Source organism: Rhinopithecus bieti, unplaced genomic scaffold (genome assembly GCF_001698545.2).
Source record: "Rhinopithecus bieti isolate Rb0 unplaced genomic scaffold, ASM169854v2 scaffold_22042, whole genome shotgun sequence".
NCBI lineage: Eukaryota > Metazoa > Chordata > Mammalia > Primates > Cercopithecidae > Rhinopithecus > Rhinopithecus bieti.
In genome coordinates this window covers 750322-764603 of record NW_016810459.1, presented here as the reverse complement: position 1 = coordinate 764603, position 14282 = coordinate 750322, and the positions used below count along the sequence as shown (strand labels likewise).

At 43.9% G+C, this 14282-nt stretch overlaps 1 protein-coding gene across 1 annotated transcript in view; it reads right to left on the bottom strand.

The window, feature by feature from the left end:
• Window positions 1-14282, bottom strand: part of DNAI1 (dynein axonemal intermediate chain 1) — a 64409-nt gene that overhangs the window by 30947 nt on the left and 19180 nt on the right. Inside the window, exons 2-5 of the mRNA XM_017892074.1 lie at window positions 7196-7228; window positions 5081-5179; window positions 4804-4884; window positions 555-681 (exon numbers count right to left, since the gene is read on the bottom strand). Of these exons, the coding sequence (XP_017747563.1) occupies window positions 555-681; window positions 4804-4884; window positions 5081-5179; window positions 7196-7228 (340 nt within the window). The remainder of the gene's footprint in view (window positions 1-554; window positions 682-4803; window positions 4885-5080; window positions 5180-7195; window positions 7229-14282) is intronic.

Sequence of the window (14282 nt, the reverse complement as noted above, 5' to 3'; positions counted from 1 at the left end):
CCCAATCCGTGGCAGGGAGGGCCTTCTTGGTTTCTGCTTTTCAGACACTACCTGTCCCTGGGGTTATTCTTGGCCTGAGTGTCATGGGTTGGCTCCCTGACCTATTCAGGACAGCCGGCTATTGGGCTTTTTTTTTTTTTTTTTTTTTTTTTTTTTTTGAGACGGAGTCTTGCTGTGTCACCCAGGCTGGAGTGCAGTGGTGGCACAATCTTGGCTCACTGCAACCTCTGCCTCCCAGGTTCAAGTAATTCCCCTGCTTCAGCCTCCCAAGTAGCTGGGACTATAGGCACGTGCCACCACGCCTGGCTAATTTTTTGTATTTTTAGTAGAAACGGGGTTTCACTGTGTTAGCCAGGATGGTCTTGATCTCCTAACCTCATGATCCGCCCGCCTCCCAAAGTGCTGAGATTACAGGCAAGAACTACCGTGCCCGGCCTGGACTTTATGTTAATAGAGGCTCTGCAAAGTACTGGCTTAGAGGTATACTCCCTAGAGTGACCAGAATAAGGGGAACAGGCTCAGGGCTGTAGCTTCAGGATGGCCCAGAGTCCTACCTGCCACCAACTCATCACGATAATGCTGCCGCCGTCCTTCATCTGAGTCTTTGGGGATCAGGTTCCCAACCTGGGTGTAGTGAACTGCCAGTTGGTTCACAAAGCCAATAGGCTTATATGTGCCTTCCTAAGAAGAGAGGGGCTGAGTCAGACTGGGGGTCCTTAAAAGAGCTGGAGTCAAAATATAGTCTGCTTTCATTCTCTAAGATCAAAGACAGTCCATCTTTGTTAAAGGGAAATGTAACTCACCAAATCCTCAGTTAATCTGAAGTTTTCACTGCATTTCAGTTTAAAGAAGAAAAGGAAGAGAAGGCAAATGAAATATAATCTTTATCAAGGATTTATTTTAAAATACCTTGCCTTTCCAACCTCAAGTGGCTCCAGATTTGCCTATCATCGGCTGATATGTCTTGTCTCCTACTTCCATGCCAAGGGTTTCTAGTTCACTTGCCATACCACATACCACATATGGGCAGATATAGTCATCAAACACACCTGGCATAGCCCTCTCTTACTGTACTTAGTGGATTCTAAGCCTGGATAGATCCTCAGAGACAACCCCAATACCCTCGTTCCATGCAAGAGGACCATGGAATTCCAGAAAAGATATGGGTTGGCATTTGTCCGGGTCACACAGCAAATGAGAAGCAGGATTAGGCTTACAGCCCAGGTCATTTTGTTCATCCATTCTTGAAATAATTTTTGAACAGCTTCAATGTGCCAAGTATTTTCCAGGTGCCTGGGATATAAAGCTGAGAAAAAGTAGACACAATCCCTTATTTCACAGAGCTTATAGTCTGGTTCCTTCAAATAGCCTCCTCATTGATCAGCACCCTTGCAACCACTAAAATTGACTTGGAGACTGGAGATCTCTTCCTTCTTTTAAAACAGATCTGCAAACCCTTTTCAAGCCATATAGAAACTATGTTTGTATGGCACACTATGGTAAACTTACAGTAGAGGAAACCAGTTCATGGGGTCCAGCTGCACAGATCTCCCTGCCCCTGGAGGACTGGAAGGATTGCCATCACCCAAGTTGGGAAGCTCTGTATTTAAAAGTCACCACAGAGCCCTTCCTCTTTCAGTAACTCAGATGTATGGGAAAATGAGACAGTGTGGTGGTTAAGAGCATGGTCTTCGGAGGCAGGCAGAATTGGGTTTGAATCTTTATCCTGCTTCTTATTATCTTCATGACTTTGGGCTTAACCACTCTAAGCCCTAAGTTCTTCATCTATAAAAGAAGGCTAATACTATCTAATTTGCATGATAATTGTAAGTATTAAAAATAATAAAAACAAACTATTAGTGTCTGACACATAATAAATGCTCAATATTAATGTTCAATAAAATAGTAACTATTTTCATGATGAAGATTCCCAAGGGAATAAATTACCCTTACAGTTTTATTTGAGATTTCACCTTCATCCTGTCCCCAGTAGTTGACTGGGATCTTCCTCTTCAGTTTAGGAATGAAATCCAGATTCTATTGCTTCTGTGAGAGGAGGGAAGGCATGCCTAGATCAGAACCATCTGCCTCCCTACTCCACCACATCAAAGGAAAGTAGCAGCTTTGGGGACCTAAAGCTCTTTCAGGACTAATGAGATGGAAACCAGCTCTGTGGAAAGATGCCACCAGTCATGCGAGGCTGTTGGAAGGTTGGGTACGGTGAGCTTTCCCAGGAGACTTGGGCTCCCAAATGAGGAGCAAGAGGAGTATGTTGAAATTGACAAGGCAATGCCAATCCTTTACCTGTAGTGTGCTTCCCATGGCCAGCACGCTGAATCCTACAGAGGTCCTCTTTCAGATGTCAGAAGGACAGGAGCCCATAGAGTGCACTGTGCTCCAGCATAACATCAGGGAGGATAAGGCAGCTTCCCTCTGACCTTTTCGGGCTGCCCAAGGGAAGCCATTCGCAAAACTCACCAGTAGCACCTTTCAAGAAACGTTTCTGGGGCGGGGCGCGGTGGCTCATGCCTGTAATCCCAGCACTTTGGGAGGCTAAGGCGGGTGGATCACGAGGTTAGGAGATCGAGACCATCCTGGCTAACACAGTGAAATCCCATCTCCACTAAAAATACAAAAAATTAGCCGGGCGTGGTGGCAGGCGCTTGTAGTCCCAGCTACTGGTGGGGCTGAGGCAGCAGAATGGTGTGAACTCCGGAGGCGGAGCTTGCAGTGAGCCGAGATCCCACCACTGCACTCCAGCCTGGGCGACAGAGTGAGACTCCGTCTCAAAAAAAAAAAAAGAGAAGAAAGAAACGTTTCTGGATTTGTGTAGGGGTTGACTACACAATCTTAAATAAGAAGCAGTATGTTCAAGAAATCTTTCACAAACACTCACACACAAATGTTCATAGCAGCATTAGTCACAATAGCCAAAAAACAGAAACAATTCAAATGAATATCAACTGATGAATGGATAAATAGAATGTAGTATATTCATACAAGTGAATATTATTTGGCAATAAAAAGAAATGAAGTAGCGATACATGCTACAACATGAATTGAAAACATCATGCTAAATGAGATGAGCCAGTCACAAAAGACCACATGCTGTATAATTCCACTTATATGAAATGTCCAGAATAGGCAAATCTATAGAAACAGAAAATAGTTTAGTGGTTGCCAAGGGCTGGAAGGGATGGAAGACTGAGGGGAACAGCTAAGTGGTTTGGGGTTTCTTTGGAGGGAAGTGAAAATGTTCTAAAATTGTGGTGGTCATTGTACAACCTGCAAATATACTAAAAGCCACGGAATTGTACACTTTAAGTGGGTGAATTATATAGTATGTAAATTAAATCTCCATAAAATTTTCAAAAAAACAAAAAAAGAAACTATGCTTGTCTGCAGGAAAGAGGACAGGGGAAAGAGGGAAGTTTCATTTTGACTGCGTTTTCATTGTTTTTTGAATCTTTTGAAATTTGTACCATAGGTTTCTATTATATTTTCAAAATATTATACATATATATTTTAAATTANGGATGGAAGACTGAGGGGAACAGCTAAGTGGTTTGGGGTTTCTTTGGAGGGAAGTGAAAATGTTCTAAAATTGTGGTGGTCATTGTACAACCTGCAAATATACTAAAAGCCACGGAATTGTACACTTTAAGTGGGTGAATTATATAGTATGTAAATTAAATCTCCATAAAATTTTCAAAAAAACAAAAAAAGAAACTATGCTTGTCTGCAGGAAAGAGGACAGGGGAAAGAGGGAAGTTTCATTTTGACTGCGTTTTCATTGTTTTTTGAATCTTTTGAAATTTGTACCATAGGTTTCTATTATATTTTCAAAATATTATACATATATATTTTAAATTATTTTAAAGAAGCAGTGTAATGTTGCTTTGGAGTCAGAGAAACTAGTTGAAATCTTGCTTTGAATTCTGGTTATGTGACTTTTGTAATTTGTTTATCTAATTTAATCTAAGTTTTCATAAAATTAGAATATTAATAGTCCTTATACCAAAGAAATGGGAGGATTATATGAGAAATTCTATGTAAAAAAACCTAACATAGAACCTGACACTGGCACACAGTAAGCATGCAACAAATGGGTCTCAGAATAATGAAATAGGAAATACATGCACCCCTTCCACTGCAGCGCAAAGGTACTTGGAAATTCTCTTTAGTTCATGCCCACAGGCGCTGACCTTGCTATGAGTGAAAACAGTATTGTCCCCTATATAGGCATACCAATATGTGTCTACCAAGTCAGAACTTACCCACCCACGCCATGTGTACTAAAGGAGGGCCCTCATGAGGTCACGGGCCTGTCTGGCTGTGATGTCAAGAAATGCTGAGACTGGAGCCTGCTAGAGCTTCTCCAGTGGGTCTGGGGGTGGGGAGGGGAGAAGACCAGCTCCTTTTGTCTAGAGGGAAATTGTACTCCATCCAGGTGCCTGGCTAGAGGAAAACTCAGCTTTTGAAGACTCGACAGTTTGTTAGTAAAAAATGTGTTACATATATCAGAAAAGCATTTTTCTAACCAAATGATTCATTTCAAGGTTCTTGAAAAGACTGACTCTGCAGGACACTTAAGACCACAATTAGCAAGACTGCAAGGGAGATTCATAAAGAAATTTCAAAAACTTCTAGAAAACTCCATGTGAAATCTCAGGATTCTAGCCAAGGACCTCAGTTTAAAAGTGCTCTCCTCTAGAATTACTGAGAGGCTTTTGCAATGTAGCAAGTCACTGTCACTCCAAGGAGATGGGTATAGATGTCCCTGCCCAGGAGGGGATGACTTACTTTGAAGCTGTACCTGACAATGTTCTGGGGTGCGTGTGGGTTGTTGGCTGTCAAAATCCGAGTGAACTCCTCCTTTAACTCCTGAGGGAGAGAAATACCAAGAGAGTCGTACATGAAGGCCCCCCAACCCTATCTGAGGCTTAGGAGGATCCCCCAGAGTATCAGCAGATGTCTCACACCCAGGCTCTGGGCAAGCTCCTAATCATGTACTATGGAAGAACACATCTCTGAAACTGGAAGAGGTACAAGGAGCAAGGACAAGAGGCTACTCACTCACCGCATCGGTCAACTCCAGCTGGTCAGGGGGTCTAACTGTGGCTTTGGATTGGGCCCATTCATCTGTGCCTTCTCCCACTTCAGTCCCTGAATCTTCATCCTAGACAAAAACCTCACATGAGGCTTGGGAGTATCTGCTCTGCTTGGACAAGCATGCAGGAAGCCCCTTCATTCACAAACACTCGCAGAAGCCAAGCTATGCCCCTTGTACGTAGAATACAAAATGTACAACATACCACTCATGAAAGAGTCCAAAAGAACTGCTCAGGCCAGAGTTCTCATTGCCTGGAAGATCCTGGCCACGTCTGCCCTGGGGGTCAGGCTTAGCTGGAACTCAGAATGTTGTGGCAGGCCTTTGGCCCCAGTAGTGGGACCAGAAGAACTGGTTCCTCCCTACTGCCTTCTGTAAAGCCCAGAAGCTAATGTCTAGGACCAACAGCCAAAGGCAGGGCTTTATGCAAAGTGGTTTAGACATCAAGAAAGGATGACAAGCTGTTACTTCAACTCTAATTTATATTTTATGTTCCCAACTGCCACCTTAAGGTTACTCAGTACTCTCTGTACTTAGTTACTTCAAGCCTCACAGTCCCATTAGGCCCTTGGAGCAAAACAATCAATGTTTCCTTTTTTTGGCTGGGTGTGGTTTGCCTTTCCCTGGCAGACACTTAAACATCTTGCCAAAGTGGCCCGTGACATATTTTTTTAAGTGTTCACCCTCACTAACAATCAAAGTTATACAAAATAAAACATGCATTTTTTTCACTATAAAACTGGCAAACTGTAAAACAACCAAAAGTAATATCCAGCATTCATGAGGCTGTGGGAAAATGAGCACTCACAAATTAGTATAACCTTTCTAAATATCAATTGGAAAATATTTATCAAAGCCTAATAACTGCTTATACTCTTTGACCCAAATTCGTACATGTAGGAATTTATATTAAGGAATATGCCCAAAGATTTAGGTGCACTGATGTTTGTTAGAAGATTGATAATAACAGTGAAAAGGAAACATTTATTTTATTTTATTTTATTTATTTATTTATGTGAGATGGAGTCTTGCTGTGTCACCCAAGCTGGAGTGCAGTGGGACAATCTCGGCTCACCATAACCTCCACCTCCTGGGTTCAAGCAATTCTCTTGCCTTGGCCTCCCAAGTAGCTGGGACTACAGGCATGCACCACCATGCCTAGCTAATTTTTGTATTTTAGTAGAGACAGGGTTTCACCATGTTGGCCAGGCTGGTCTTGAACTCCTGACCTCAAGTGATCCGCCTGCCTCGGCCTCCCAAAGTGCTGGGATTACAGGCATGAGCTACCACGCCCAGCCAAAAAAGGAAACATTTAAATGTCCAGCAATGAGGCATGGTTGAACAAATTATGGTACACTCTTAAGGAACATATGGTAAAATATTATGCAGTAATTTCAAATGATGCTATAAAAATATATTTATTAGCAATGGAAGGCACTCTAAATATTTTATGTGAAAAACATGTTATAAAATAACATATACAGTTTGGTTCCACTTAAAAATAAATATATCTCTCTTATTCCTCCAAAGAAAAAAATCAATAAATAAATACATGTAATTTTATATATGCATAAAAATATCTGAGAGGATGTAACATCACATGTTTTTTTTTTGTTTTTTTTTTGTTTTTTTTTTGAGACGGAGTCTCGCTCTGTCGCCCGGGCTGGAGTGCAGTGGCTGGATCTCAGCTCACTGCAAGCTCTGCCTCCCGGGTTTACGCCATTCTGCTGCCTCAGCCTCCACAGTAGCTGGGACTACAGGCGCCCGCCACCTCGCCCGGCTAGATTTTGTATTTTTTTTAGTAGAGACGGGGTTTCACCGTGTTAGCCAGGATGGTCTCGATCTCCTGACCTCGTGATCCGCCCGTCTCGGCCTCCCAAAGTGCTGGGATTACAGGCTTGAGCCACCGTGCCCGGCCTAACATCACATGTTAACTAAAGTTATTATAGGATGGTAGGTTTAAGGGTGATTTTAACATTCTTCTTTTAGTTCATTTGCATTTTCTAAAAACATATAGATAATATTTTCAACCAAAAAAACACTATTAGCATCTTGCTGAAAGACCATGGTAATCTCAGCACTTACTCTCTTCCTGGTTCCTCTGCCTATGCTGATGCTCTAAATGAAGAACAGAAAACAGAAGGTAAGTCATAAGCAAATTGACATAGAAATATCATAAACAGTATTTCAGGGAGGCTCCTGCCCAGAGATCCCACAGTCAAAGGACGTTGAACCTTCCCAAGTTTCAGAAACAGTCTCAGAGGCAACATACTCTTATTCGCCCAGCCAGAGAGGTCCTATATCTGAGGCAACCCGGTTTTAGTATCAGTGGGACTGACCCGTGAAGAGCACAACCAAGTAACTTAGTACTGGGAATTTCTTATTTGCAACTAGTTCAACAGATATTTTTAAAGCATATTCTAAGTGTTCATCTCTGTACCAGGCAATAAAGGTATTTCAAAAACAGGTTATATTCATAAACACTTTTGGGGATAAATATATGCTTTTCATGAGCAGACACTTTATTTGCTTTGTACACTGCTGCACAAAGCCCCAGCATCTAGAACATTGCTCAGAACATAGTAGGTGTTCGAAATATTTACTGAATAGATAAATGAATGCCATCAAAACCCATTAGTCATCATAACCCTGGGAAAAGTGCTTTTCCTCTATAATCTTCAGTTTCCTTATCAGTAAAATGCATAGGATTTGACATGATAACCTTCTGTTCTAACATGCTTAAATTTTATGTTCCAAAGAGCAACATGCTCAAATCAATTTGATAAACATTAGTGGCGCATCTAATTGTGTGTCAGGCACTAACCTAAGCAGTGGGAGAAAGAAAGATGAGGTCCCTGCCCCAGTTTGCTCAAGGTCCCTGGAGGACAGATGAGTGTGATCAGTGCTCCTCACTCACCCACTCACCTACTCACCCACCCAGTCACTCACTCACCCACTCACTCACCCACTCACTCACCTACTTACCCACTCGCCCACTCACCCACTCACTCACCCACCCACTCAATCACTCACGCACCCACCCACTCACTCACTGACCCACTCACCCACTCACCCACTCACTCACCCACTCACCCACTCACTCACCCACCCACTCGATCACTCACGCACCCACCCACTCACTCACTGACCCACTCACCCACTCACTCACCCACTCACTCACTCACCCACTGACCCACTCATCCACTCACTCACTCACCCACTCACCCACTCACTCACCCACTCACTCACTCACCCACTTATTCAGCACACGTTCCTTTGAAAGTCAGCTCTGTGCCAGCATCAGAGATACATGTGCACAGGACATGGTGGGGGCTGGGATACACAGGAAAGGCTTCCAGAGGTGACCAGATGGAGTTTTGCTCTTGTTGCCCAGGCTGGAGTCAATGGTGCAATCTCAACTCACTGCAACCTCTGCCTCCCAGGTCCAAGGATTCTCCTGCCTCAGCCTCCTAAGTAGCTAGGATTACAGGTGCCTGCCACCACGCCAGGCTAGTTTTTTGTATTTTTTTAATTTTTAAAAATTTGTTGTTGTTGTTGTTGTTGTTGTTGTTATTATTATTATTATTATTATTATTATTATTATTTTGAGACAGAGTTTCACTATTTCGCCTAGGCTGGAGTACAGTGGCGCGATCTCGGGTCACTGCAACCTCTGCCTTCTGGTTTCAAGTGATTCTCCTGCCTCAGCCTCCTGAGTAGCTGGGATTACAGGTGTCTGCCACCACGCCCAGCTAATTTTTGAATTTTTAGCAGAGATGGGGTTTCACTAGGTTGGCCAGGCTGGTCTTGAACTCCTGACCTCAGTTGATCCACCTGCCTCGGACTCCCAAAGTGCTGGGATTACAGGTGTGAACCACCACGCCCAGTCAATTTATTTATTTTTGAGATAGTCTTACTCTGTTGCCGAGGCTAGAGTGCAGTGACACCATTTCAGCTCACTGCAACCTCCACCTCCCAGGTTCAAGCAATTCTCCTGCGTCTGCCTCCCAAGAAGCTGGGATTACAGGCATGAGCCACTGCGCCCGGCCTATTTTTTGTATTTTTTTTAGTAGAGACAGGGTTTCACCATGTCGGCCAGGCTGGTCTCGAACTCCTGACCTCAGGTGATCTACCCGCCTCAGCCTCCCAATGTGCTGGGATTACAGACATGAGCCACCACACCTGGCCAGAGGTGACGATTTCTTAGCTGGGTGTCAAAGGACAAGTATGCATTGTCTAGGTGGAGAAAATGTTTTTCAATAGGAGAAAACATCAAGTACAAATTTGGCCAGGTGCGGTGACTCATGCCTATAATCCCAGCACTTTGGGAGGCTGAGGTGGGCGGCTCACCTGAGGTCCGGAGTTCAAGACCAGCCTGGCCAACATGGCGAAACACTGTCTCTACTAAAAATACAAAAAAATTAGCCAGATGTGGTGGCACCTGTAATCTCAGCTATTCAGGAGGCTGAGGCAGGAGAATCGCTTGAACCCAGGAGGCAGAGGTTGCAGTGAGCCAAGATCACACCATTGGACTCCAGCCTGGGTGACAGAGTAAGACTACATCTCAAAAAACAAAAACAAAAACAAAGAATGTTCCACCAAACCAACCAACAAAAATCCTACAGTATATATAGAGAACAAATAGGTGTTTCAGATGATCAAGCATGAGGGGACTGGAGACGTGAGGGAGGGGCTCTTGGAAGGAGCAGGCCTAGTGCACTGCAGGAGGGTTCAATGCAGCAGAGGAGACGAAGGGCACATTGGAAAGGAACCTCGGCTTCCAGCTCTGTCAGCCTCACAGGTGTCAGGCTCACCACCTGTGTGATCTTGGGGGAACCTCCGTTTCCCAAATGCAAAGAGAGGGAGTTAGACTAGATGGGCTCTTACAGCTCTTGCATGATAGGGTCTTTGGGAGAGGGTTGGAGAGTGGAAGAGAAGAAAGGAATTTCAGGGAAAGAGAAAAGCATGTCTCATCTTGGGCTGGGATTGTTGCTGGTAGAGCAGGCAGCAGGATTCAAATTTCTGTCAGGTTGCCAAGGTTTCCAACTATAGGAACACTTCTCTGAGGCTAAGTCACATGAGCCAGAGAGCTACTTTCCTTTGAAGAACCTCTGTTCCATAAGGTAATGGGATGGAAGCGTCACAACGTGTAACAACTTTCAGGCTCACAATAGAGCACAGGAGGGCCAATCCCAACCCAAACCACAAGCCTTAAATAGAAAACGAGATCCAGTTACCGCTGCCCCCTGTAAATACGTCTGTAAAATATTTATCTGGCAATAAAAGAACTGACAAGGCAGTTTGAGTGTAATTGTTTTTGGCAGTTGGAAATATTTCAATTAACACACTATAAAAGCCACACTATAATAAATGCAAAACAGGCCAATGAAATCAGCTACAGCCCTAACTTCCCAACCAAGGCAAAGGAGATAGAATGTCAGGCTGCCACTTTGGGCCCTTGGTCTTGCAGAATGAGAAGTCTGAGACAGACAAGCCTGAATTCCTGAAAGGCTTTTGATAGTTGCTCCCAGAAGCTATCAGACTACAGAAGAAAGCTCAGACTCCTCCCTAGCCCTCAAAACTCTATTATCCAGCCCCAAGCCTCCATTCCAGCCCGCTCTCCTACCAATCATGTGCTAGGACTCCGAGGTGCAGTCCAGTGAGTTTCTGAGCCTGGCCTGTGTTTTCCCACCTCTCCACCTTTGCTGTTACCATTCCTCTGCCAGGAATGCCGTCTTCCCCTTCCCTCTCCCTGCTTCCACTATCTCTGCCTAACAAAACCCTACCCAACTAGCCTCTGCTAGTCCTTTACCTAACTTTTCCTTTTCCACCTTTCTCTTACCTCCCTCTACTCTTCCTTTCCTCACTTTAAGCAAGGCTACCCTCCACCTTCCATCACAAGTACTGAATGATCAAATGTAAATAGACACTCTGTTACAGTCTCTGGGTCTGGTCTACAGAAGGGAATAGTATTATGAAAAGAAGCATCACACTGCAGTACACATAGGAAGCATCTTGGCGTTCTTATGCTATTAACCAAAGAAGATCCTCTTCTCTTGGATAGGTCATTCTATTTAGCCAAGGGAAGATGTCTATGAAAGAGTGAGGCAGGGAGGGAAACCCTCCCAGCCCGTGGCAGACAATTTAGCCCTGCTGATCAATGGGATAACAGATGTCTCAGCCTGAACTCTTTCACAGCAGAGCATTTTTCCATTCTTGTTGTTGTGGGTTTCAGTGTGAGCACTGTGAGATTAGGAACTGAGTCTTATTCATCTTTGGATCACTAGCACAGAGGCTAGCACTTGGATGGAGGTCATCGCTCTTATAAAAGTCACCAATTACAACTCAGCTGCCTAGTGGTCACTTCTCGGTTCTCTTATAGTACCTGACATTGCTGAGGGCTCCCTCCCTCCTTCTTGAAACTTCTCTACCTTCTTTTCCATGTCACTGATCTCTCCAATGGCTCCTCAGTATCCTTGACCTTTCCAGGGATATATGCTTGACCCTCTGGTCTTCCTATTGCACACCCTCCCCTTGGGTGCTCTTATCCCCACCTGCAACTTCATCTTCCATCTTATGATAAAGCTCACATCTATTTATTATTATTATTTTTTCCCTGAGACAGGGTCTCATGGCCAGGCACTGTGGCTCACGCCTGTAATCCCAGCACTTGGGGAGGCTGAGAAGGGCGGATCACTTGAGGCCAGGAGTTTGAGACCAGCCTGGGCAACATAGTGAAACCCTGTCTCTACTAAAAATACAAAAATTAGCCGGGCATGGTGGTGCACACCTGTAGTGCCAGCTACTCAGGAGGCTGAGGCAGGAGAATCACTTGAACCTGGGACGCAGAGGTCACAGTGAGCTGAGACAAAAAAAAAAGAGAGAGAGAGGGACAGGGTCTTGGTCTCCCCATATCTATTTCTGAAGCTTAGATTTCCCAGAACCTCATATTCAAATTGATGACAGAGTACTCAAACTTAATATCTTTAAAACTGACCTCATTATGTTCTTAGCCACTTCCTCCAGGATCCCCCCCCTCACTGAAGTGCACCACCATCCATTTGGTCACCCAGGTTGGAAACTGGAAACCATTGAAGATATTTGCCCTTTCTTCACCCTCTCACTAGCGTTATGTTTCAAAGCCTAACAATTCCATTTCTTTAATATCTTTCTTAAGTATCCTCTCCTTAATTCAGGCCTTTACTATCTTTTGCCTAACCATATTTGATCTCCCTGACTCCAGTTTCTCTCTACTCTAAAAATTATATCATTATAATTATTTTCAGCAACTGAGCACTTACTCTGGGCCAGTCATTTACTCAGCTATTTATGTACATTATTTCATTTAATCTTCACAACCACCCTATGGAGTATGAGCTACTTTACAAATGAGAAAACTGAAGTATACAGACATCAAGCAACTGACCCAAAGTTGACCAGGATTTGAACCTGAACTCTTAATCACTATCTACAAATGATCTTCGTAAAACAAAAATATGATTGTGTCATTCTCTTGATTTAAAGCCTCCAAGAGTTCAAGACCAGGCTGGGCAACAAAGCCACACCCTGTCTCCACATAAAAAAATTGTTTTAATTAGTTGGGTATGGTGATGTGTGCCTGTAGTCCCAGCTACTTGGGAGGCTGAGGTAAGAGGACTGCTTGAGCTCAGGAGTTCAAAGCTGCAGTGAGCTATGATTGTGCCACTACACTCCAATCTGGGCAACATAGCAAGACCCTATCTCAAAATAAAATAAAATAATAAAATAAAATAAAATAAAGCCTCCAAGAGCCCACCCTCTGCCATGAGATGAAGCCCAAGCCCCTGAACATGGTATCTACCTCATCTCCTACTTTTCCCCTCCTACAGCCATACTCGGTCATGTACAATTCTCCCTAAGCTTATGGAGGAAAGAGCCATGTAAGCAGAGGGACTGGCCTGTGTGCCCAGTGGTTAGATATGCCCCAAGCCTCACACAGGTGATAGTGGCTGATTCAGAAGGGAGTTGCCCAAATAAAATACCTCCTCTCTTTCTTTAGGTTCACAAAGTTTCTTCCATGGACCACCTGACTTAACTGCTCTATGCTGAGCGTCCTTCTCCCTTCCCTCAATACTATCAACCATGATGTCTGGCCACCTTTCTGCCAGGCCAGCCTCTGCATGGGTCCCCTTACCTCATTCAAGATGCCACCTCTCTGGGCCTCTAACCCCCTTGTTCTTCTAGCACAGCTCTGGATCACGTCCTTGGCTCAGCACACTTTTGGATGATCTTTAAGTTAACACCTCTCCTAACTTGGTCCAGCCCTAAGGACTGTCTTTTTCCATAAGCAGCTTCCAGTGCAGCACCACTCAGCCAGTCCTGGGACACTTGAAGAAACCAAAGGGGAGACAGGAAGTCCCAGAGAAGTCTGGAAAGCTGTGGAGAGGAGCTTCTGAGAGAGAATGAGGTGGTTGGAAAGAGACATTCTCATGTACAGCAGTGACACACCAAGGGCAGATGTTTGAAGTCTATCAACCTAGTACTATCTGCAGCAGGGTTAGGGGAGGGGAGAGGCAGAGACCAGTTGATTATCGTCACCATCCCTAACTGCAATCTAGTGAGCATTCACTAATAGCTATGCAGCTTGCTGGGCATTGTACGGTCATTATTCCCAATCTGCAAAGTAGGTAAAACTGTTACCCTTTTAAAGACAAGGGCACTGAGAATTGTTCAGATCAAATGACATGGTCAATGGAAGGATACACTGAAAACAAAAATTCTGTCAATGTAAGAGATAATTATTATTACCACCTACTGGTCATTTACCTGCATTTAGACCTGTTTTGGTTCATGACCCACTGAACAATGTAAGTGATCTATTTGTCCCTGAGCATATTTTAGGAATAAATAAGGAGATAAAAAATTCTTAAGCTGTTCTCTATCATAAATATATAATATCTTAAAAATGAATATGTGATCAGATGGAGCCATGGAACCCAAGTGTTGGCTTTAAAGTCAACCATAGCTGGGTTTGAGTCCCCACTCTGCTACCTGCTAACAGTTTTATGGCTCCAGGCAAGTTAATTGTCTTCTTTGAACCTCAGTATCCTCATTTTTAAAATGGGCATTACAATGACACCCTCAATCATTAGCTTGTGATGAGGATTAATTGAGTCAACACACATAAGGTGCA